General features: G+C 41.0%; 1 protein-coding gene across 3 annotated transcripts in view; it reads left to right on the forward strand.

Moving 5' to 3' along the window:
* SPATS2L (spermatogenesis associated serine rich 2 like) overlaps positions 1-26,471 on the forward strand; it is an 86,273-nt gene that overhangs the window by 24,995 nt on the left and 34,807 nt on the right. For 2 of the 3 annotated variants that reach the window (XM_061377575.1, XM_061377566.1), the window contains exon 2: positions 16,288-16,349. In XM_061377575.1, the coding sequence (XP_061233559.1) occupies positions 16,311-16,349 (39 nt within the window). In that variant the 5' untranslated portion in view covers positions 16,288-16,310. Of the gene's footprint in view, positions 1-16,287; positions 16,350-17,648; positions 17,788-26,471 lie in introns of those variants that run through there. The other variant, XM_061377583.1, reaches the window with a different exon arrangement.

Here is a 26,471-nt window from a genome sequence, read left to right on the forward strand (position 1 = left end):
AAAATTCCTGGCCAGCCCAGTTTACTGTCTGCCAGTTTTTACTGCTTACAGGGTGGTTAGAGCAAACTGAGATCCTGAGCATTCGTCTTGCTTAGTGTGGTAACTGTTAACTGCCACTGTTTATTTGATAGTGCCTGCATGCAATATATAGGAGCTTGTAAATGCTACTGTAATGTCGCTAATTAACAGCGGTCAAAAGAGCAGTTAGGACAACTTTGAAGTTCTATACAAAACATGCTTTTCTGTGTACTTCTGGTGAGTTGACCCAGACTGGATGCCAGGTGCCCACCGAAGCTGCTTCATCATTCCCTCTCCTTAACTGGACAAGTGGAGAGGAAAAACAGCAAAAGGCTTGTGGGTCAGGGAGATCACCCAGCAATTACCATCACGGGCAAAGCAGACCAATCAAATCAGAGCATGATATTGAGAAATAAACCCTAAATCTTAAAACACCATCCCTCACTCCTCCCTTCTTCAGGGGCTTAACTTTAGTCCTGAATTCTCCATCTCCTTCCTGCCAGGCAGCACATGAGGATGGGGAATGAGTGTTACTGTCATTTCATTGTATGTTATCTGCTTCTTTAAGGGGAGGACACCTCATGCTCTTCTCCTGCTCCAGCATAGGGTTCATGCCACGGGAGGTGGGTCCCTTCCATGGGTGCAGTCCTTCAGGGCAGGTTGCTTCATGGGGTCACAAGTCCTGCCAGCAAACCTGTCCTGGCGTGGGCTTCTCTCAGCATGGGTCCACAGGTCCTCCCAAGAGCCTACTTCAGTGCAGGGTTCTTATAGGATCACAGTCTGCATTGGGCACCCACCTGCTCTGGCATGGGGTGCTCCATGGGCTGCAGGTGGATATCTGCTCTCCCATTAACCTCCATGGGCTGCATGGGCACAGCCTGCCTCACCAGTCTTCCCCAGGGGCTGCAGGGGAATCTCGGCTCTGGTGCCTGGAGAACTTTCTCCCCTCCTGCACTGATCTTGAAGTCTGCAGAACTCTTGCTCTCACGTATTCTTGCTGCTTTCTCCAGCTGCAATTGCTGCTGCTCAGTAGCTCTTTCCACTTCTTAAATATGTTCTCATGGAGATGCTACCACCATTGCAGGTGGGTCTGTCTTGGAGCCAGCTGGCATTGGTTCTGTTGGACACAGGGGAAGCTTCTAGCAGCTTCTGACAAAAGCCACTCCTGTAGCCCCCTGCTACCAAAACCTTGCCACACAAACCCAGTGCATCACTTACCTGAAACGTGCTGCTGTCCATTTTTGCCCAAGAAAAGTGGAAGTGGTATCCTTTAGCATGCTGACAGTTTCAACAGTTAGGGCCTTGCTGGTAACTGCAAATGAGAGCTTAATTTGATGCTTTTGAACAATAGATTCTGTGGAGGAAATGGTATGTTATTTCATACTAGAAAGCTATGCTAAATATTGCTTTGCAGAAATTCCGGACAGATGCAAAGTAAAGGTCTGTCTAGTGTGCCACAGATTTTATCAGTTCCTGGATTCTGGCATGCCAAAGATTGCCTCCAGTGAATGGGCAAAAACAGAGGAGCTGAGAAATGCCCAAGAGTTATGTATCTGTGCTGTATAGTGTAACTGATCTTACCTGTCTTCAAAATTATTCTCTTTAAAATGTTCCTCAGCAGATAAACAGAATACCTTCTTTTTATTCCATTGATAAAATTACTCCATTTGCTGCCCATACGTTCAGTCTCATGGCTAGTCAAACAGCTTTCTGTATCAGGATTGCCTTTGCGAAGTTAAGAAACGTGTAATTTATTTTTTCCTTTTTGAAAGCCCCTCATGCCTGGCTAAACAAGGGCCTCAGTTCATGCGTATCAGACAACACTTCATGTGCTGCTGACCTGAGAGTTTTCTGGTATTGTCTCCTGACTGTTGGGGTGGGTGTGGGAGGAGACTGGTTGAGGTGCCTTTGCGTATCTTTGGCACTACACAGTCTGCATTGAGTGACTGTACTCTTACAATTAATTTTGATGTGGCTGGGTAGCATGGGTTTCAGCTGAAAAGAATAAGATGTTTCCTTTTTGCTTTAAAAAAGTGCAGTTCAAAGTCCAGTAAATACTGTAAAAGGCACTTATTTCAATGTGTAATAGTAATTAGGTTGAAGGGCTGTCTGAACAATAAGTAATTAATTTGTTTATATGCTGCTGTTGTTGTTTCCAGGAATAGCTTTTGTTAACATAGAAAATCACCATTTTTCTTAGGAGTAGGAAGGTGGGGGAGGAAAAGGCATCTAGCATTTGTTATGAACCTGGGACTACCAAAATGTCAGGGGTATTGTTTCCAGTGTAGTCTGTGACTCCCTATGGGTGCTGTTAACATGGGAATACTGCTGGGCCTGTATCTGTTTGTCATGGGCATACTTCGGGTCATTTTAATAGAGGAACTTGTAAGCATTTTGAAGAGTTTATGTACATGCATTTTGTGTGTGTGTATATATATATAAAATAATATAGAATATTGTTCAAGGAAAACTTGCATCTTCTTTAAAGGACCTCTATGGGGTGACTTGGTCTTAGAAAATTAAAGGCTGCATTTAATTTTAGTGTTCAGTTTTGGAACGTTCAGGCTGCTCTGACACCTTTAGATCAAATACTTACCTTCAAGCATATGCATAAACTCAGTGAATCATAGAGTATGTTTACATACACTTTGAACATACATTATTCACCTGGGGCTGGCTGCATTAGGGCCTCCAGTTGAGTATCTGGTTTTATCAGTTTTTATCAAAGGCACTTTATTTTTCAGGGAGCTCTCTCAGAGCTCTGGTAAAGTTCTTCCTCAAGCTCACCATAAACTTGCCAACTCATCATCATGAGCATGATGCTTTCCTGTGTGTTTGGCCAGCCCAGCTCTGCCAACTGTACTCAAAATGCCACTATCCAGAGGCTCCTCCTCTATGTCTGCAGCCAGGGCTGGGTGTGTGTGTGTGGGGGGGTTGTTCTGCTGTTTTGTCCTGTAGAACTAGCAAGAAGCTGGTTCAAGTCCATATAGCTCCTTGAACTGAAAAGGAGTTGCTCCAACCTGCATTTGCTGAGAATCAGCCCTGTGCATCTAGCAATGGTAAACTGGCTCTTCAGTGTCTTAAGTGTTGGAAAACTTAATAGAAAGAAGCCTGAAATGTGAATAGCTCTAGGACTTTGTTTGAACCTGATATTTATTCCAAGATTACGAGAATTTACTATAACAATTACACTGTACAGGTTTGCTGGTAGAAGTTTAATTCCTTGTGGTAATTTTATTTCTTAACATCTAAAGTGTAAATTTGAGCTTCTCCTGACATTCACTTTTGTCCCTCTGCTCTTACTGTTTAGAGAAACCACTGTGATTGAGGCAAGGTATACTACTCCATTACATACTTTGCTGTTAGCATTTGCATACCATATCTTCTAGCAGTCCACATTTGGGCAACTGCAGAAGCAAATTAACTGGCACTGTCTCTTGGCATACTGTTCTGAGATGAAATAGAAGCCAGCATAAATGACTTGTAATGATTAGAGCACCTGGCAAGAATGACTTGGACGATACTAACTAGTAGGTAAAAAGTGAAAGTTAACCTTCTGTATTTTTTGGTTCTGCAGGAAGTTCACACAAATGTAGAATTTGAGTAGATCGTATTTGACTATTCCACTGCTCTTTATCAGTACATTTGGCAAGATTCCTTCAGTAGCTTGAGGAAGAGCAAGATGCTGATGTTTATCTTGGCAAGCACTACTGTAGGAAGAGAATTTTCTCAGTCAGAAGATTTCTTTCCATAGCCTCCATCCTTCCTGCATACCAGAGAGGACCATTTTACTGGTAGTGTAGCTGAATCCAGATATTCTGAATTGGGCTCAGCCCTACTAGTGAGATATATGTAGTAAATGCAGGAATTTTTGACATCTTAAGTTTATGCTAAATCAGAGTGATGCTCCTCTAGGATGCCAGCCATCAGAACATAGACTGTAGGTCCGCAGCAGTGATGCTGTGGCTGAATAGGGAGGGTATTAAAGCCCCTGGGTGCAGTCCCTAGAGTGGAGAGCACTGGGAGCCAAGCAAGTTGCTACTTTATCCTGAGCACCCACTGGTAGATGTGGTATTGATGGAGTGATGCTGTGATTTTTGCCTTTGAACCTCTGGAGTGGGGAAATACCTTTGTTTGCTCTTTACTGGGTCCGGGAAACTAGTAAATGGGTTTGAGGAGATGATGAAAAATATTTAGAGAAATTCCCCTTCTCTTAAGAATGGCCCAGGGGTTAAAGTACAATTCTAGTGTAGCAGGAGACTTGTTTGGAACAAGTACCTAGGTCTTCAGTATTTGTAGGCTAGAGACATTGTCTTGTCACTGGGCTGCTGGGATGATTTTTTCAGTCTCTTCTGTTTGAACTGTTTCATTTTGGTTAAGTGTCACCTGGATTTATAGGACAGGACTCCTCATTCTTTCTGAAGTTCTGATTTTAATGAATGATGATTTCCTACTCTGAAATGAAAAATTGTTGGGAGATCTCCTGACTCATCATATTTCAGCATTTCAGTATTTTTGTAGTTCAGTATAGCTTCTTAATGTAGAGCAGAGTTTCGGTGCCACTGCTGAGTGTTTGCTTGTTAGGTAAAAGGGTGGTATAAATTGTATGGGTCAAAAAGAATGGGAAACACTGTAACCTCAGTTTTGAACTGAATGTGCATTCAACCACTAGCATCCTTTCAGTGACATACTTGATAGTCGGGTCAAATCAGATCCTGTACCTTATCAAGGACACAAAACCAAATGGATAGGGAGTTCAAATACATGATGAGATATATACCAGTTGAGGTGGGAAACTTGGCTTCAGCTTTCTGGCATTCCTCTTCAAATGGCAAGTTGTGCAGCTTTCAAGAGGGTCTGGCTTGAAATGTTTGGCTACTGATCAGTATGATAAAGAGGTTGGGAGAAATTTTCAGAGCCTGTTCTTAAGTCACTTGGTTGTTCACTAGGAAACAGCTCTTCATGTAAATACCCTTCCATGGAAAGACCTGGTATTGTGCAACAAAGACTCCCAGGAATTCAACCTTTTTTGAATCTGACATACTAGTTCAGTTTAATAAACATACTGTTACATGTGTTTTGGGTATGTTTTTAAGTGTTTAGAATGCCTTTTTTTTAAATAACGGTACTTACTTCCAGATTTATTTTATGGGAAGTATGATTGTTTCATAAAACATTTTATTACATTCATAGTTTCTGAAGACTGAACTACTGCTGAACTGTCTAGAATGTGTTCTTAGAATGCACCAAGTAAACTTAATATCCAGTCGTTAACAAAGACTTGATCAGCTTTTTTTTATAGTGGAATATGACTTCATGACATTTGAACGCCTCTTCATCCTTATTATCTCATATGAACAAAGATGGAGGGTGGGAGATTCATCTGCCTTGCAGCTTTATCTCTGGTTTTGCCAACTGCATGACATAATCTTTTGGTTTTAACTCATAATATCATTAGAACTGCCATGATTGAATTAAATGCAATTTAATACAAATTTGTCAAATAGTAGAAAAGAGAGAGTGAGCAGTAATGAACTTCAGAGGTCTCAGGGCTTGTAATCGCCTGCCCACCATGCAGAGATTGGGGATCGCTCATCCTAAATTCATTGTCATCCTGGAATAGTTGATGCCATCCTCTGAACTCAGTGAATGGATCATAATAGACCACACAAAATCAGGCTTGGATATCTGTATTATATGTATTTTTAATGCACAGATGCAGAATCTGAGGTAATGAATCAAAGACCCTTTTTATGGATGGGAGCCAAGTAGTCATCAAAGGAAGCAGTACTGCTCCCATTGCATGGAAGCAAATTGTTTATTAACTGTGTTAAGTACAGAAGTTGGCTGCTGGTGTAAGAATGTTTGTGCATTCCACAGGAATGTACAAACATTATGAGGGTATACATAATACCCTCATAAGAGAGTTGCTGGACAGGGGAAGTAAATGTTTTTTTCTAGTGAAACATATATGATGCTGTGATGATTCTTTGTCAGACAGTAAAAACTGGGTGCATATATATATATATTTATACACACACACCATATTATACACCTTGGCTCATGGGTTATCACAGAACAACTTAGTGGAAGCATCACTTCTGGGCGTGCATATGTGCCTGCCTGTATACATGTCAGCAGTCACAGAGTGTGTACTTTGTACTGGTACCTGTCTGTTGAAGTATGGGTACTTGCTCTGCACAGAACATACACGTCCCTTTCTGTCACCCAATTCTTCATTCCAGTAATTTGCTGTAAATAATGCAGAGCTGGCCTTTCTCTCCACTTAGTGGTGGGGTGGGGTTTTTGTGTTTTGTTGTAGTTCTTTTTAGAAAAAAAGTATTTCTATTGCTCAGATGCAGGATGGTGTTTAATGACCTAAATGAAAGCAACTGGTTTGACTCCTCCTCAGCCCAAGGTATAGTCTACAAAGTTAGCAGATTCTGATACTTAACACATCTCCGGAATGGTAACTCTGGTGGTAACTCACATGATGTCAGTCACTTGGCACAAATAAACATCAGCTTAGTACACTGACAGTCTAGCATCATCAGATCTAGCATCTGAGGACTGTACAATAAGACAATTTCTAAGCAGTCTTTGCTGTAGTAACAAGGATGTGTTGTGCACCAGTGATAGGAAAAAACAGACAATCTTTTTTGATGTATTAATATATGGTCATACCACTGAATACTTCTGAATTGTTTGGATGAGATAGTAATGGAGCTTGGGAAAGGTGCCAGTCAAATACTTTTTTTTTTTCTCTGACTCTTTCAAACTGACCTTCATAAGGGTTGGAATGTTCCTCTGCAGGATGTTCACAGTGAGGGCAGCAGCACCAGGTGTTTAGAGGACCTGAGCATCTATCACAGCACATTGTGCTCTCTCCAGCATGAAAGCACAGATGCCTGTGGTGCCCACATATGTAGTGGCCTGGTTTTGCAAAGTGTTATATCAGAGTGAGGTACAGGACTTGTGGGTGCCTGACCATTTTGTTGTGACACTGGTTGGACATCACAGTGTTACCACGATAGCTGCTGCTTTCTCAGATTATAATGTTAGTCATTCCAGAAATCGTTAGGGAGGAGGTGATAAGTCATGGGGGAGCATAAGCCTCTTTTCTGAAGGAATCCAGATCTACATGTGGAATCAGTGAGACGTTTTATCTCCTGCATCCTGTTTCCGGCTCTGCCGCCAGGAGGTTTCAGTCAGAGTGTGGTGACCATCAGGGGAATTGGACTGCATTAGCTGAGCAGAAAGGAGAATGCAGAGGCAACAGCTGCATTCTGTGGTTCAAACAAGCATGACAACAGGGTGGTAGTGGGTCTGGGCTCTGCAGATGGGGAATATTCTGCAATGTTTATGGCATGCCTTTAACGAGAAGGATACTAAAGAGCTCAGATATAATCAGGCTTACCCAGAGGCACTTAACTAGCCTGAAGTGGCTAATTTAAAACTCCTGAAAACCTGGAAATACAAAATGGTGGTGTGCCATTTCTGGATACAGTCTTTAAAAAGGCCATAAAACAGTACTGAAAAAATAGCATTTTGTATTAATTATACTTTACATTGTTTTAGTAAGTGTGTTCATTTATAATGAAACAGAAGGTTAAAAGGACAGCTTGGGAGGACACTCAGTAATATGTCCTACATGCTTTTGATGCTGGTTATGTTTATGCTTTTTTTATTGTATGCATCTTTAGTCATTAGACTACAGCAAATAAAAAATTACACCCATTGCTAATCTGAAGGCAGTGAAGATGTGTCTAAATCTTATGCTGTCTCTTGCAGCATTGCAACCGCAATGGCGGGGCTTTGTGCATAGCTAATGGCACTAACTCTTGTAACTTACAATCATATGCACTCTAATGTTTGGCCTTTGACCTCTTGAGGTCGTTTTTCCTTCTGCTATTTAAATAAAATCTGAAGATGAGAAGAATGCCTTTCAGAAATACTTGAGTTTTGGAATCACACTTGCACTTTTGTTAGTCTTTCTGATACAATAATGTTAACTTAAAATTGCATTAGAAAAGGTGTCTTCATCCCAGCCTTCATCTGCAATTCTTCAGTAGCAGCTTTTTATAATAAAAGACAAAATAAAATGTGGAATGGAGGACATGTGTCTCTGATTTTGCTAGTTTTGTCTTACCTCTGCAAGCAAAGCAGTGTAGGATAATACATGTAGGTAATTAGGAACCCCATTTAAAAATTAGATTGAATTTGGTAGAGGCAGTAGAAGTGCAGGCAGTGAAAGGATAGTGCAGGCAATACTACGATCTCATTAGATACTGGCATGGCTTAACCCCAGCTGGCAGCTCAGCCCCACACAGCTACTTGCTCACTTCCCCCTGATAGGAGGGGGGAGAGAATTGGAAGGGTAAAAGTGAGAAAACTCATGGGTTAACATAAAGACAGTTTAATAGGATGAAGCAAAAGCTGTGTGCACAAGCAAAGCAAGCAATTCATTTACCACTTCCCGTTGGCAGGCACCTCCAGGAAATCAGAGCTCCATCACACATAACAGTTACTTGGGAAGATAAACAGCATCACTCTGAATATCCGTCCCCCCAGCTCTTCCTTCTCCCAGCTTTCTATGCTGAGCTGTGTCCCCTCCCAACTCCTTGTGCACCCCCAGCCTACTTGCTGGTGAGGTGGGGTGAGAAGCAGGAAAGGCCTTGACTCTGTGTAAGCACGGCTCAGCAATAACTAAAACATCCCTGTGTTATCAACTCTGTTTCTCTCACAAATCCAAAACATGGCCCCATACCAGCTGCTATGAAGAAAAATAACTCTGTTCCAGCCAAAACCAGCACAAATACTTAACATTTACATGTTTGAGTTTTTTTTAATTGGCTCCAAAATTGTGATTGCTTTGTTCCACCCATACCTTGCATGCTCTTGCTCTTTGGAGCTGAGGGATTTTGACTGAACTGTTTGGAGATAAGTAAGTGATCCTTAATTAAAATAAAAGATCCACATTCTAGCACTGATCTACTTTATTGAATGTATTGGAGGGATAAAACTGTAAACTCCAGTTGCTTTGTTAGCAGTGAAAGCTTATTCAGTGACCTTGCTTGGTAGGGCTGACAAATGGATCCGTGGCCCTACCCCTGGTAAACTTACCTCGTGCTTTGTGGTGTCGTGCTTTCACTCAAAGCATCTGTAGTTATGGGATTGCTGGACTTGGAAGAGGAGGGCAGTGCAGAAGAGCCTGGCAGAGGGTTTTTAGGCAGTGCTGTGTGTAACTTTGAAAAGGTTAGCTGTGGGGCATCTGAAAGAAATGAGCACAGGGTGCAGCAGGTGAATGCAGAAGCAGATAGGGGCAAGCATTGACAAGAGTTAAGTCAGTTAGACCTGGGATTCTTGTTGTGCTGTCGTGGAGGGAGGCGTTAAAGGAGATGGTTGCAGTGGGCAGATGAACTAATGTGTTATCTTTGGGGTGCAGGAGATTTCATCCATAAACATACAGGTGGGAAACCCTTCCAACACTGGATTATTCTGTGCTCTTTCATGGGGAATCTTCTGTTCCCTGTTTCCAAAGATAAATTGTATTCCAGATGTTGGAAGTGATGGAACAGGTGTCACGCAATCTCCTCCACTGACAGAGCTTACTGCTGAGGCATGTTCACACATCCTATCTTTCTGGCAACATTATGTTTTCATAAGCACCTCCCCTCTGTGTATTTTTGCTTTGTTGGAGAGCAGCACATCTATTTCCTCTTCTTCTGACACTAAGTCTGAAAATGGAATGTGGCAGGTGGTCATTGCCAGGGTTTGCAGGTGGGGCACGGCACAGACTTGGTCTTGCGATTCTCTGATGTTTGAGATGCAGGCAATCCCAGCTGTGCAGTGTAGTGCAAAATGGAGTGTTTGTCAGCTTTACCTGAAGGCCTGGCTAGTTGGAAGGTGTCTGTGAGCCAAACAACTCTAAAGGTGGTATTAGTGGAAACGTGGCAAGTGTTCTTTGGAAGTTGAACATAGCAGCAGCGGGATTTCAGAACTGTTTGAAGAGAGAAAAGAAACTTCTGTAAAGGCTGGGCGAGCAGCCACGTACTTAGGGGCTGTGACAGGTGAGCTCTGGCATATTTTGCTGCAGTGCTTAAAGGCTGTTCCTAACTATCTGCCTTGCTGGATATTGCTGCTTGCAGTAAAGTCAGCAGGACAGAGCATGTGCCAGCACCATAGCAGCCCTGGTTCAGTTTCACGTTAGCTTAAACCTGTGTAGAAGAATATGAACTGCTTCATTTGAACACCCTGACATCTGTTGGAATGACGGTACGGCCCGGCACAAGCAATCCAGGAGGTTCCTCAGTTGTGTGGAAGACAACTTCCTTCTGCAAGTAATAGAGGAGTCGACAAGGAGAGGTGCCATGCTTGACCTTGTGCTCACCAACAGGGAAGGGCTCGTTGGAAATGTGGTGCTGCAGGGCAGCCTTGGATGCAAAGACCACGAGATGGTCGAATTTGAGATCCTTAGAACAGTGAGAAGAGCATGCAGCAAGCTCACTGCCCTAGACTTCAAAAAAGCAGACTTTGGCCTCTTCAGGAGCCTGCTTGGTAAGGTTCCGTGGGATATAGCCCTAGAGGGCAGGGAGGCTCAAGACTCTTGGTTGGTCTTCAAGGATCACCTGCTACAAGCTCAGGAGTGTTGCATCCCAACCAGAAGGAAGTGCAGCAGGAGGGCCAGGAGACCTCCTTGGATGGATAAGGAGCTGCTGAGGAAAATTCAAAGGAAAAAAGAGTTTTATAGAAAGTGGAAGCAAGGACAGGCAGCCTGGGAAGAGTACAGGGTTATTGTCTGGGAAGCTAGGAACCAGGTTGGGAAAGCTAAGGCCCACTTAGAATTAAACTTGGCTAGGGATATTAAGGATACACAAAGGGATTCGACAGGTACATAGCAAATAAAAAACAGATCAAGGAGAACGTAGGCCCCCTCAGGAAGCTCTCAGGTGAACTAGCTACGCAGGATTTGGAGAAGGCTGAGGTTCTGAATGACTTCCTTGCCATGGTCTTCTCTAGCAAAGGCTCTGACCACACCACCCAAGTCTTGGAAGGCAGATGCAGGGACCATGAGAATGAAGACCTTGGGCCCACTGTAGGAGAGGAATTGGTTTGAGACCATCTTAAAAATCTGGACGTGCACAAGTCCATGGGTCCTGATGAAATCCGTCTGTGGGTCCTGAAGGAGCTGGTGAATGAAGTTGCTAAGCTGCTGGCCATCATATTTGAAAAATCATGGCAGTCAGGTGAAGTTCCTGATGACTGGAAAAAGGGAAATATAACCCCCATTTTCAAGAAGGGGAAAATGGATGAACCGGGGAATTACAGACCAGTCAGTCTCACCTCTGTGCCTGGCAAACTCTTGGAGCAGATTCTCCTGGAAGGCATGCTAAGGCACATGAAAAACAACAAGGTGCTTGGTGACAGCCAGCATGGGTTCACCAAGGGGAAATCCTGCCTAACCAATTTGGTGGCCTTCTATGATGGGGCTACAGAACTGATGGACAGCGGTAAAGCAGTTGATGTCATCTACCTGGATTTGTGTAAAGCGTTCGACACTGTCCCACACGACATCCTTGTCTCTAAATTGGAGAGACATCAATTTGATGGATGGACCACTCGATGGATAAAGAACTGGCTGGATGGCCGCACACAAAGAGTTGTGGTCAATGGCTCAATGTCCAGCTGGAGACCTGTAACGAGTGGTGTCCCTCAGGGATTGGTGTTGGGACCAGTCTTGTTTAACATCTTTGTCGCTGACATGGACAGTGGGATTGAGTGCGCCCTCAGCAAGTTTGCCAATGACACCAAGCTGTGTGGTTCGGTTGATACGCTGGAGGGAAGGAATGCCATCCAGAGGGACCTTGACACGCTTGTGAGGTGGGCTGATGCCAGCCTCATGAAGTTTAACCATGCCAAGTGCAAGGTCCTACACCTGGGTCGGAGCAATCCCAGGCACAGCTACAGATTGGGCAGAGAAGAGATTCAGAGCAGCCCTGCGGAGAAGGACTTGGGGGTGCTGGTCAGTGAGAAAATGAACATGAGCCGGCTTCAGTGTGCGCTTGCAGCCCAGAAAGGCAACCGTATCCTGGGCTGCATCAAAAGGAGTGTGACCAGCAGGTCGAAGGAGGTGATCCTGCCCCTTTACTCTGCTCTTGTGAGACCTCACCTGGAGTATTGTGTGCAGTTCTGGTGTCCTCAACGTAAAAAGGACATGGATCTGTTGGAACAAGTCCAGAGGAGGGCCACGAGGATGATCAGGGGACTGGAGCACCTCCCATGTGAAGATCGGCTGAGAAAGTTGGGTCTGTTCAGCCTGGAGAAGAGAAGGCTGCATGGAGACCTCATAGCAGCCTTCCAGCATCTGAAGGGGGCCTATAAGGGATGCTGGGATGGACTCTTCATTAGGGACTGTAGTGGTAGGACAAGGGGTAATGGGTTAAAACTTAAAGAGAGGAAGTTTAGATTGGATATAAGGAGGAAATTCTTTCCTGTTAGGGTGGTGAGGCACTGGAATGGGTTGCCCAGGGAGGTTGTGAATGCTCCATCCCTGGCAGTGTTCAAGACCAGGTTGGATGAGCCCTTGGGTAATATGGTTTAGAGCGAGGTGTCCCTGCCCATGGCAGGGGGGTTGGAACTAGACGATCTTAAGTTCCTTTCCAACCCTAACTATTCTATGATTCTATGGTAGAGGGGAGAAGTAAAGTTGTGCCAAACTTAATCCAGTCTTCTCTGCAGTATTCCCTTGAATATTACAGAAATGCTTCATTTTACAAGGCAAATAAATGCATATAATACGTATAGAAATAACACTCTTCCATCAGTATTTGAGGTCAGGGTGTGGCGAAAAACTGAGAGTGATCTCCTATTCCAGGTAACACATTTGGAAATTGGTGCCAGGAATTAAAGGCACATTTATGTAAAGGATTCTGTAGTATGTCTTTCAGTCCTTTTTTGTGGAAATCCTGTTGGTGTGACATGCAGTGACATTTCAGGAAACAGAAATACAAGCAAGAGATGTGGAAAAAGACAAAGCATATAAACTGACATTCGAGCCGAGAACCTCTTGTATAGAGGATGTTTTGGGCATTATAAATATAGAAAGCCTGGAGCTAGAGCTTCTAAACTTTGGTAGGACTGTTTTGTTCATAAATGTTTTCATGCGCTATAATCTTTTGTCACAGGATTAAAAATGAAGTGATTGTTCAATACAGAGATTAAAAATATCAGAGGAAAAATAACAATCAGTTTGTGTTACAGTGAGAAAATTAAATTGATTAGCTATTAAGTATAACTAAAGGATATTTTTAAGTATTAGTGCTACACTGGCGTTTTCCTTTTAATGTATCATTTGTATTTTATGTAACAAGCAATGCTGGACTGAGTTATGTAAATGAGCAAGTGTTTTATGCAGGTTATTTCAATTATCTGTCCTTGAAGAAGGTGAATGAAAAATAGCGCCAACTCAGTTTTAGCATCTTCATTTTGACAGCTGTAATATGCATATTAATGAAGAGCCTGAAGTGTAGAGGAATGAGTCCATATGTAAAAGCTGACGTCCTCTGAGTTCTTGATCTTAAAAGGAAGAAGAAGAAATTAAAAAAAAGAGGAAGAAAGAGAGAAACCAAGGGTATGTTTTTGTGACTTGCCAGGTCTTCTTGAAACAGCTTCAGTTACAAGCTGGCTGGGTCAACACCACATTCATCAGTGGAAGACTATAATCATAGTAATACCTGGAGCGTTACAGCAAAGAAGAGACAAGTCAAATCTGGCAGAGTGTTGCGCAGAGCTTTTATGTCTTGTTTTAAGCTGAGTCAGGGCATTGCTACAAAGAGTAAACTTGGCTAAGTGCTATAGTGGGGTTTAATCAGTGAATTCAGTTTGAATTTGAAGAATTATTTAGTATCTTTGAAGCAACATCAGTTGAGAGGTGTGGGGCTTTCACAAAGTATGGTTATTGGGATTAATTTGCTTCCTACAAGATGCAGTTTTAAAATGTACGGTTTTGGTATAAAATTAGTAAATTATCTGCTGAAAAAGCAGAACCTGGAGATTTCAGGTGGCAAGTATCTCTTCCCATTATTCATTGGGAGTTTTTTTGTAGATATTTTTTAATAGACTTTTAAAGCCAGAAGCATCTGTTAGCTATAATCTGTCAATAAACTAGTCAAATTCCTTAACACAGGATTATTTATTGAACAACAGTATCAGTCAAGCATGGTTCTGATGTCACTATGTGGAAAGCATGTTTTTTTGAAAAGCAGAAAGGGAGGTTAAGACTTACAGAGTAATCTTAGGGCTAAGTTTTCCAGTCTGCATGGGAAATGTGATGACCTGTATCTTGTGTTCTGTGCCCATTTGGCATGAGAAATAGCTGAGAGCAATAGACAAGAAGTACATAAAAAATGTTACATAGGGACTACAGACTATAATATTTTTTCAGTGCTTTCCTTTAGTCGTTGGAACACACTAAATACAGGGAATAGGGTTGCCTAAACTCATACTCTGTGTGATCTTCCTGCCTGCTCTGTCCAGACATTTTATAACTCTGCTTTTAGCTATTGGGTGGGTTTGGCACAGAAACTAATTTGAACTCTTTCATCCTTGATTTAAGGAGGGACAGGGAGGGGAACCTTCTGATCTGAGATACGAGCAGAGAGGAAGGCATTCAGAGTCACAGTGTGGCCCAGTTGCCAGGAAGAAGACTTATTGGGCAGAATGGGATTCCAGTTCAGTGCCCTGACAATGTGGTTGAACCACTGACTAAAGACAGGTATGAGGTATGTGAGTTTTAATAGAGAGTTTCTTTTCATGGTAAAGTAAAATAGAGATGGAAGGAGGAACCTTATTCATTTCAAGCACTTTTTCTAATAACTGGCAATAGAAAGGGTTTCTTTTTTTCTCCTGGCACCTTATTTTTTATTGTTTCTATAATTTGGGGTCTGCTTTTCATCAGACCAAAACTGAAAAATTGATTTCTTTTTCTTCTTCCTATCATCTTTCCCACAAAATCATATTATTCTGAAAATGTGCCTTCTTGAATTTCATCTCTTCAGTTAGAAAATGGACACACATAAAAACTAATAACGTTTAAATGCTATCAGTGGATACTGTGATAGAAGCACTGGTTTCTGGAGTTGAAACTCCACTGAAGTGCTGTGTTTTAAAGCAGGAGTTAAGGGAGGATTGTTTAAGTGCATTAAAAGAGATTTAGAAGAATTATTGAAACTTTCATATCAGCCCACATAGCAAAGGCTCTCAAATGTGGACAAGGAGGAAGTGTTTCAATTTAGAAACTTGGAACTAGATTTCATTCTCATTTATGTACATCTATGTCTTCTTATCAGTGTACAATAGAGTTAAATTTGGTGACCAAACCGAGATTTGTTCCATTTGACTTAGTAGTTGCTGTAATTCTTTGCGTGTAACTTAAAACGTGAAGATTTCAAGCCTGTTCCTTACTGAAGTTGGTTTTGATGGTAGCAGGATTAAGCAACTGGACTCCCTTTCATGTGTTAACTCTTCATTGTGTGTACAGTTTCTCTCACCCAGCCACATAACTGGAAATAGAAAGCATATTGTAGGATTTTTTAATCACGTGCAAATTCCATTCCTGTGCCCAAGTTTTCAGAGCAGACTTGGAGATTTAACTGTACGGATGCTGTTAGTTTCAGTAGGGGCTGTATGGCTAAATCCTCTGAATCACTTTTAAGAAAACAAGAAAACCACCAAAACAAACAACAACAACAAAGCCCCACCAAACCAAACCAACAAGGAAGCAAAGGAAAAAAACCCACCAAAACCACCAGCCATGCAGCACGCATTAGTCTAGCCTCCTGGCACATTTAGCTGCTTTTTTAAGATGGGATCTTCAGACAAATTTCCTGGCAAAATTTAAGGTTGCTGGTGAATGAGAAACAAGGAGCTGTTGAGTTCATCTAAGGTGTTTCTCCTCTTTAAAACCTCAAAGTAATCAAGTAATAGTGAATGGAGTCCAAGAAACATGGCTGGGAGAAGTATGATGCCTTTCTATCCAGATTCATATCTATGAGGCATTTTAAAAATGTGTTTACAGAACTAATCTGGGGAAAGTATGAAATTTGGACTAGCTTTGCTTTTTTGGCAAGATTGAGCACTGTGTTCATTAAGTGTTCTCATGTTTCTCTAATGCTTAGAGGTAAGCACATGCAATTAGTCTTTGTAAGTATAGCTTTACTAGGTTGGGATTAAAACCTCCAAATTAATCTGTTTGGGTTTTTTCTTTCACAGACAATATTATCACCTGAAGAGAGATGGCAGAAACCAATTCTCCTGTAAATATCAAGGAAAAGGTAGGTTCAAGTCACAGTACAGTGCAAACCGAAATGATATTTGCATACGTATTTTATCCCTGCTCCATCAGACACTGCTTACATACATAACTTTAATATGCGTTGACTCTGTGCATAGTTAAGTACTCAAGCAGGTTTTGGTGAGATTAATATATTAATCTTGGTTGATGAGAAACATTTTTGCTTTTCTGTAAGGAGGCAATGTTTTGTCAGACAGACTTCTATTCCTCTATGATTCTTGTGCACGCTGATGCTGTGGAGAATTGCACTCTGTGGTGATTGCTGCTATACAAAACACAGCCTTTGGGTAAACACATCCTTTAGAAAATAATTTTTCTGACCAAAAATGTTACACCTCTACTACTTAAAAGACAATTTCTAGAATTACAGGGTCTGAAAACAGTCTTTTTTTTTTCTTTTTTTTTTCACCTATGTGAGTAGCTCTGTATTCCATGTACTTGCATGTGTCCTCTCCATGTCCTGTCTATTGCTAGGGCTTCACCACCCTTTCAGGAGCAGTAAAGGACCTAAAGCTAATTAGTATACAGATATGAGGTAGGTCAGGAGATCTTTTGTGATTCTCAACAGGAAGGTTGTGAAGAGAAAATTCAACCTTAAAATACTCCTCACCAACATAAACCAGAAACCATAATGTCTCATAAAGAGCGAGAGAGAAGTGGGAATATAACACAATAGGGTTGTATTTAAAAATAAGCCAAGATTTTGAGAATTCCCCTGAATTGTCTTTTCTAAGATCAGGTTTTGTTCTATTTCACGTTTGGTAAGAGAAAGGGAGCTTTTCATTTAGGTAATCCAGAGAAGGCTAATGGGCTCCTTGATTTACAGCTTTATGAAGCCTAAGGTAGCATAATAAAGATGCAGTTTTTAAGGCAGTCTGATAAATGCTGAAGGCCAGAATGCAGCTCTGTCAGTGAGCCCAGGTTTGTTCAGTGAAAATCTGATTAGGCCCATACACTTCATGAAAGATGCGCAAGCAGAAAGGATCAAGAAAAAATAAATAAATAAATTACCAAGACAACACAGTGGTGGCAATGTGAAACTGAGAAATGTAGTCATCTTGCACTGTATCATCAGACTTTTCTGTGGCAGATTACACATTTTGCAGGGCAGTAGGAATGTGGAGTACTCTCTTCTCTCTAAGCCTGTTAATGGAAAGGAAAATAATAAAAATTTGTGTGATTCCTTGGATCGACTCTTTTCCTGAGCTGACAGAAAAACAGCAGAAGAAGATTTGCCTGCCTTCAGTTTTGCAGTTCATAACTTCAGTTTTGCAGTTAGGTGGACTGATAACAAGGAAAAAGATGCTATTTGGCCTGGGGAGTATGTGCAAGGTACTGTAAATGTGACTTTCCAATCTGGAAAAGTTTAAAGAAATGATAGTTGACACAGCATGACAGGGAAAAGAAATGACCTTGAGGTCAGTATTCAGTTTTTTAGTTAACTTCCTGGTTTGCTTCCAAGTTCACAAATAATGAACTTTTGAGTTGGGATAATGTATTTCTCAGCACTAATTATGACTAGTAGTTAACAGACACTGCATTTGTTTTGTAAGAGTTGATAAGCTGTGGTAAGTACTGAGCCTGAAACTAGGTTTCCTTAAGTTCCAGTTTCCTAATGATGTTTCCTGAGAGAACAGTCACAAACTATTACCTGCCTACCAATACATGAATGAAGCTGCTGAGAAAACAGCATAGCAAGTGATGATTTATACTAAGTAGTTTAGGCAGGAATGAGTTCCTGTTTGAACTGTTGTACCTCTTTCACTGCTTACTCACTTTCTTTGCTTTCAGAAGGCAGCAGACTTTTTTTGCTTCATATCCCTGATAAGAATCAGTCCCTTACCTATTGCGCTGCCCAGGTGCCTGCTTTTTGAGTGGTTTTTACGAGTTGTAAACTACTGAGTCTCTCGTTGTGCTTGAGTACAGATGTGTCGACTTGAATCTGTATTTTGGGGATGAGTATGTTCCTTAGTCTTCAATAACAGCACAGGGTTTAAGTACTGAGTAGCATGATGGATTATGCAACAGAAAGTAATGTCATCACATTCTTTCCCCTAGTGCCAGAGTGCTGGAACGTAAATTAAAGTAACTCTCAAAATGCAACTCAGTAAATCGATTGAAGTTCTACTGATTCACTGTGTGGCCTGATTTTATTTTTTAATAATTAATTTAGTCAGTTTTCCAACTGCAGGATTTTAAACAGCATCTGCTAGTTCAAGAATGAAGATCTGTAAAGGGACTTTATTTACATTAGATATCTGCTATTCCAAGTATGATATCTACTGGGAGTATCTTAAAAATCAAATGTTTATAAGCATATACATTTTAAGGCCGGAAAATAATTGGATAATATACTCTGTTACAAATAATTCCTTCCTTTATTCTTGTATCTTCTATCAGTATTTAGTGCCACTAAATATCTATGCCAAGCAGCAATTAATATTTTATTGCAAAATCACTGGGTTTTGTTCTGAAAGATACAGGCTAATAACTTACTAAGTAAAGGCTTAATGACTGAACAGCATAAATCTCATGAACTCTACATACATCAACTGAGAAGCTAGCATGCTCAGTTTGCCATTTCACTTGGACAAGACTGTCTTGTTTTAAAATGAGATTGTGATAGCACAAGACCATTTGACATCTTGTATTTGGTTTACAGTATGGTGGCTCTTTCTGTCAGCAATAGAATAAAGCAACTGTAGCTTTAGAACCCTCTGAGTAATGTGCTAGAAATACAAGGAAGGGGTTGAACAGATATGTCCTGCAGAGTTGGCTTTAATTATATTTGCACATAGACTGCTGAAATGTGGGGGCCTCATTTGTATGCTTGAAAAGCAGACTTATTTACAGTGTCCTGGTAAAAGAGTCAAAATCAAATCCCTTTCTCACTTAAAAAAACAGCAGAGCAAGATGTGGTCATGCTACACAACACTGAAGCAACAAGTTTTGTGTTTACTTTTACCCACCTTTTGGGCATGAGTATTTCTGGGAAACAAAATGAAGATTTATAAATGTAGTTACTTTTGCTGAGCTCAGTAAAAATCCATTGCTGTCAACACAAATGTAAGCAGGCCTTGTTAAAGCAGCAGAATAGAATACAGTTTCTTCCCACTTCTTTCTCTTCTACCTCAGTGTGTGCAGATCATAATACATTTAAGACTTTGATCCTGCTAAGACCTGAATGAAGCCAAAGGAGCTGTACATCTGCACGCAAATGCTTATTCTGGCAAGTTTCTGCAAAAGTAGAACACAAGTTTCCCCTTATATTGAACATTGTTTCTCTGATGAAAATGTAGTACAGAGCCCATGAAGTTTTAGCATAACGTTTGTTGTTTAGGTTTGTGGCTGGGCTTCTTTGTTGTTTTTTTTTTTTCTGGGGGGAGAGGAGATGGCTTAGGGGTTTTCTTTAAATGATGGCTTTTCCCCATGTTCTCTCCATGATCAGCTAGTCATTCAAGGAATTAAGACCTCTTCCACTGTTTTAAGTGATGTGTGTCTGAGGGAGACATTCTGGGTATTATGCTCACAGCCTCTGTAAGACCCTACTCTGAATTTGAGTCATAAAAGAATGCTACTGTAGTGCTGATGCTTGTGTAATTCATTCTTGGCATTTTAGCTGAAATAGATCATAAAGTCAATAGGTTAAACATTCTCCCGCCCCTACCCCCGAGAGTTTTATATGAATGTTGGCCTGTGATGTCAGGAAGGCTAATGGAAGTTTCCATAGTTGGCAGAGGCTCCTGCAGCTGTGATACTCTATGTGGAGAGCCAGGACTGTTCCGATTAGCATATTTTCATGCATATAACCCACAGATTTTCTGGAATAACACAAGTTCAGCATTTCTGCAGCCACAAGGTTCATTACGTGCCTGCATAGCTAGTACAAGGAGTTTAACATCAGGATCTCTCTCAGAATATTTCCCTCTGCCCTGACCCTTGCAATAGTCTTCCCGCACTATGCCACTCTCCCTTTCGCCTCTGATTATATTAATGTCTGTGCCTGAAAATACAGTATAAATAAGAACTTATTTTCTAGTATCAGGGTTTTCAGAGACTGGGTTTTACATAGTTTAAATCATATGGACACAAATTCACTGGATTAAGGAATAAAATAGGCCAAATTTGGTGTCTTAAATCCAAAATAATTCCATAAAATTAATGGAGGTATTCATGCATTAACTTGATGTATCACCAGAAGAGGTGCTGAGATTCCGAGTGAGAAGGCCTCCAAAGCAGTAATTGGAGTGAGGAATTCAAGCAGTGTGTTGTCTCCTTTAACAATTAGACCCTCTTAGTTTAACAAGAGAAGAGTATCAGGCACACCCCAGGGTAACCATTCAGCTCTGGCACAAGGTTTTGGGTTTGCTCCAAAGAAATACTGGGAATTGTTCAAACTTTGGGACTTGCTGTTAGGCCTCTTTCCCCGCCACCTCCAACCCTCCCACCCCCCTCCCAATTATTGTGTATCTAAACATGTTTGAACAAGTGAGATCTGTGTCAGCTGGAATTGGCAAAATAACCCATTCAGATTAAGATCCTTCTCGTGGGATTCTGTTAGGAGTGAGGTTTTGCTGAAGTTCTGAAAGGTTTGCTTTCTCATTTGCCATTTCAAGTGTCAGAGCTGTAGGAACAGATGGGGAGGTTTATTCCATAAACTGCAAGAAGGAAACTTTATTCAGATGTGGTTTGGGGGGCTTCACAGTTTTGTTTACATTATACCATAACTTAAGCGATAGCATGCAAGGATGGAGTAGGGTTCATAGTGGAAGGAATGGAATAGTATATAAATTTAAAATCACCCATTACAAAAGCAGATAGCTTCCAATCTGTAATTTCACTAGGCTTTCTTAAAGTGGTCCTTTGCAGCTGTTCCTTGCCCATGTGTTGCACTAGATGGACAAAGTTGATCAAAATGCACTTGTGTCACTTGATTAGCCATTTAACTTGGGTTAAGAATATTATAGATTCATGTCTGCAAGTGTCTGCTGTCATTACTCAAGCAGAAGAGTTCTTACTGAGCCAAACTTTTTAATATGCTCTCTCAGGATTCCTTAAATGTCTGGGTTTTCCATTTAATTAGTTTACAAACTGGGGGAACAGGGGTGACATAAGAAATTCATGATGACTGCCTAAGTAGTTTACTGCAGCAAGTAAATTGTTTTGTGCTTCATGGGGATAAATAATCCAAAGGTATCAGTGTGATAAATGGGTCATGTAGTGGAAAGAGACATGTAGACCTGATCAAAGCTGTTATTTTGCTCAAACAGGATGTTAACAACACTTGGTCAGTGTGTTGTGATGAGCTGTTAGTGAAGTTTCTGGAAAATTTCTCTGACATAACTAATGGGCTCTTAATGCAGCAAAGTCAAATTGTATTTATGAAATACGTTTGTGTAGGAGTTTTCAAAACTTCAAGCAGTTTTTAAATGCATTTTCCTCCTTAATGTAACCAGGACATATGCTAATATCCTAGATTATAGAAACCAGCAGGGTTCTGCAGACAGCCCTCCTTGCCTGTTCCTCATACAGGATTTGGGTCGACTTCAGCTGGAGGCGTGATCTAGTTGAGCATGGTGTACACTGCTACCTGTCCTCAGTGGCAGTGGGTATATACAGTGTGTATGTGTACATAAAGATTTGCTGCTGAAGTAGGAAAATGCCTGTGTATTTGTTGGTAACCATATTTCTAAATTAATTTGGCTCCTAACTTTAGAGAAAATCCATTTATCTTAATGTTTAGTATAAAGGGAAGGTGGATCTGCATTTGGTGTTCCTAACCAAGCATAAGTAAGAATATTTCTAAGTGACTATGGTAGTAACTTACTACAAGGGAATTAGAACAGCTGTGTTCAGAGGTTTCAGAACAGCCGTGAGCTTTCAGCAAAGAAGTTTAATTTGTCACTATGTCAGATATATAAACAAATTCCCTGAACCCCGGATATGTTACTTACTCAGGAGAAACATCCTCTTTGAGATGATGCCAACGGGGAGCAGATGGAGTAGAGCAGCAAACAGGCAGCAATTGATTTCATGTTGTTACGGTTGCCTGGGAACCATTTGGAATTTGACAGAGAACCTAAAGGACTCACAGAAATACACAGCAACATCAGCTTGATTCTGGGTGTGGAGTAGGTAATCTGCTGCCACAATTTTCAGGCAGGCCGTTATTTCTTTCTGAGCTTGACTTCTCAGGAAGGTCTCACAAGACGGGTGTTCCTAAGAACTTTGAGTAAGACACCATGAGACATTAGAATTTCCGTGTCTTCTCCTGTGTGCTGTGGTCCTCAGAAGTAAACTGATTTTTTTGTTTCAGGAGAGCCAAAAATTTGCCCCAAGTAAGATTGTCTATAGTTTAACAGTAATTCTCAGAAAAATAGTCACTTTGTATCTGATCAGGCTTTGGGGATTTTATTTTAGGGTAGAAACAGCTTATCTGAGGGGACTTGGAGCCTTTTTCAATTTTTATATCACTTCTGGGCAGACCTCAGCAATTTGTGTAAGAGACAGATAAAAACAACCTCATGACTGTGGAATTTTGGTCTTGATGAGACGCAACCCAGCTCAAATTGCAGCAGCTTTAACTGTGCTTGAGCAAGCATTTCAAGCTAACTGTGTGCTTAAGACTTCAGCTCAGAAAAATGGTTAAAACTCTTCTAAACTTTGAACTAACTTCAGACTTATCCAGAAGAGAGTAGGTAGGTCCGCTGGAATTAAATGCATGCTTAAAATAGGTAGTCTCTGGATAGTGAGTTTAAATAGAGGTGAACGTGGGTTCTGCCTTCCATGTGCTTGAGCGTACACAGTTGTTTTTGAGATTACAGCTCTGTAGTTTAGATCTGTAATTGCTTTAAAGTAGCTTTTGTAAGCTGTAATTCTGAGCAAGTTGTCTTAGTAGTAAAGAAATAAATGTGCTTTCCAGTCAGGCTACAGGAGGGAAAGCCCAGGAATTTAACTACTGTCAGTGACACCTTCTCAAGTAATGCTAACAGTAACAGCACAATTAACTGTGGTTCAGAAGGTATGTTACTGAATTATCTTAGTGTCCCGGAATGCTTGTCCAGCATCCAAATGATGACAGAAGTTCACTGGGAATCTACACTGGATAAAGACGGGATGATTCACAAAATTGTTAGAGTAATTGACTTCCCTGTAGTCTGTCTGGTAATGTTCCTCCTATGATCAGGTTTCAGTGATTAGGAAAAAACTCTATTCTCCCACAAACACAGAAGTAAATCTAATAAAGTAGACTGCTGTGCGTTTGTTCTTGAAGACATCTAAGTATTAATGAAGAATCACTGTATGCTAGGGGATTGTTTGGCTCTTGTACTTTTTTCATCCTTTAGGATGTTGAATAGTTTTTCAAAGGAATTTGCTGATGAGAAGTTCTCACTGTTAGATTATTCTAGATACATAACCTGTTGCTTACTTGTTGAGAAGACAGGTGTTCTTGGTAAATTTGAGGACTGTAAGCTTAGAGAGATAAAGATGGGAATTACCTCCTGCCCTGGTATCTCCCCATCACACCTTTAATAAAAATAACTTTATAGTTTTCTGGACTGCTCTCAAAGCTGGAGACTTGTAAGCAGTTGAGGTATATAGCAAAAGGTCTGCTTTATCACCTGAAATAGCAGGTGAACCAGAGAGGAGTCAGCATACGTAAGCTGTCTAGATCCAGCTCAAATCCCTCCCTTTTAATATATCTCCCACTTGTCATCTTATATTTCCTGGAGCTTTGTGGCTCCATTCATCACAGTCTGTGATATGTCTCTTAAGGCCTTCAGCTGTAGAAGTGCATTTGTTAAGTTTACATGGTCAAGACAGTTGTCTACCTCTCCCTTCAGCTTTTCCTTTTGTATTGCTGTGTCCCTTTCCAGAAATATATGGGACATATTTTGCATATGGGGATAGACCTGAGCTTCAAGCATAGAAATCTATGCATGTTTCTGAAACCAGGGTGGAAGGACTAAGAGGTCCTTCCTCTTAGGGAATGTATCAGGGACCTTGAAATTTGCATTTCTAGGCTAAGGGTGTCGTATGGCCTGGTCTCCCTCAACACACCTTGCCCTTCCCCAGATACACTGTCATGTCACAACTGGAGAATTGTAACCATTTGTCAGTAATTTCTGGATGTCCAGAAATCACTGGCTTTTTTTGATGTCCTCTGTACAATAATTGCAATGTATTCTGGCTGCAAACATTATTCAAACAGTGCATATGTTGGAGATCTGGTGCCTGATACAAGGATCTGTATGTCTTGGAAATTGAAAAAAATTGTGGTAACATTATTCCATTTTGTTCCTAAAAGTTTTTAAGGCAAAATATTTTATTTTGGAACAAAACCTTTTGGGATTTCTCCTCTGTTGGAATTCTGGGTTTGTATCAGCTTTTGTTATTTCTGAGCAGAGTAGTACATATATTTTACTTTTTTTCCTTAATATTAACATGTATTCTGGTTGCAAATTTTAGTTTTCATCTGTCTTATCCCATGTAAGTCACTGAAGAAATCTGGAAAGCAGAAACACAACTTGTAGGTATCATGGGTATCACAGCATATGTACACAAGAGAAGCCTATTAGACAAGTGTAAGCAACTTCTGATTTAGTGTTTCCTAAACCCTGGATGCTGTTCTTTGCAATCTGATGTTCTTTTCTGAGGAAAGTTTTTTGATGAAGCTTCATGAGATAGAGAACTTCTAAATGGAAAGATAAACAAATGTATATTTTGTACAACAGTCAACAAAGGATATTGTTGGGGTTTGGCAGTAAAATTGTTGAGCTCTGCAGTACATTAATGTTGCCTAAATTGTATTTTTACATAGTCCAACTAAAACAGGACTGTGTCCACAGTGTTGGTCGTATGCTTAATTTCCTTTCTGTGTATTGGCAAGTATTCTTCCTGAGATCATCATCTTGCTTTTTTTGGGTTATCTCCACAACTGTAATGTTCCCATAACCTTTTTGTATTTAATGACAGTACTAGTCATCTGAAACACAGTTTAGCTTTTAATTCTGGTTTTTCTATTATTCGGGAATTTCTTAACAAAGACCACACAGTGCAAACAGAAAGTCTGCAGTAGGTTCTGTAGTCTAAAAGATAGTCTGCCTGGTCAAGTTCCTGTGTCTTGGTGTTCTCCACCCCACAGATGTTCTTCTTAATGTCTTTAAGAAGTTTCCTAGCTGCAGTGTGTGGCACGTTGCCTGATCCATCCTGTGGTCTTGGCCTCACTTTGTTGTTTCCAGATGCTTCTTGATGCTTCCAGGCCTTTCATAGCAGAGAAGGACCTAGAAGCCTTATGATATTCCCATGATTATATTTAAAGATGGTTAGAATACACTAGATATTTCCTTTACTATTTTTCCTGTAAGCAGTTGCCACAAGGAGATTATGCAGTTTTGAGTAGGCAGAGATGATCCACGTGATTGTGAAAGAAGATGGGAGGTTTTTGTGAGAATATGAAGATGTAGTCCACATGGTGGAAACCTTTGGCATCTACCACCATAGAACATAAAATAGACTGCAGTTTGCAGCCTAATCTAGCCTCAGGTCTTTGCCAAGTTTTATTCATATTTGTTGCAACTTTATAAGAAAATGGCATGCCTGTGCCCACAATCAGTTGAATAAAACTCCTTTTTCCAGGGCTTTCTCTGCACCTCCTGTTGATCTGGGTTAGTTTTCACTTGAATGCCTGCAGCTCACAGAGAGCTATACTCTCTATTTCCCTCCCCATGCACCCAGAGCAGCTGAAGAGATAAGCTTGAGCAGAGGTTTTCTGGGTAGTTTCTGGCAACAACAGCCAGTTGACAGCCTAGCCTGCCTGAACTTCCAGTAGTCACCTGTGTTTAGTAGAACCTCCAAAGCAGCTAGTTGTTGAGAACTAGCTTGTGAGCATAGGGCAGCAACATTAGACAAGTTATTAGATAGGCATTTGGAAAAGGTCCTTAGGAAGTAGAGAAGCCATTTAACTCCACTGCCCTCTATGCCTGTGGCCTGAGTTATCCAAGGCTAGCCTTGCTACTTGAAATGTGTTGTAGGCAAATGTGAAGCTGCAAAGACATGAGATGATGGTAGGATGACAAACAGAGGGTAAATTGTACTAAGT

Source organism: Neopsephotus bourkii, unplaced genomic scaffold, assembly GCF_033783945.1.
Source record: "Neopsephotus bourkii isolate Nb327-2 ecotype Australia unplaced genomic scaffold, CSIRO-AGI_Nbou_v1 NB_196, whole genome shotgun sequence".
Lineage (NCBI taxonomy): Eukaryota > Metazoa > Chordata > Aves > Psittaciformes > Psittacidae > Neopsephotus > Neopsephotus bourkii.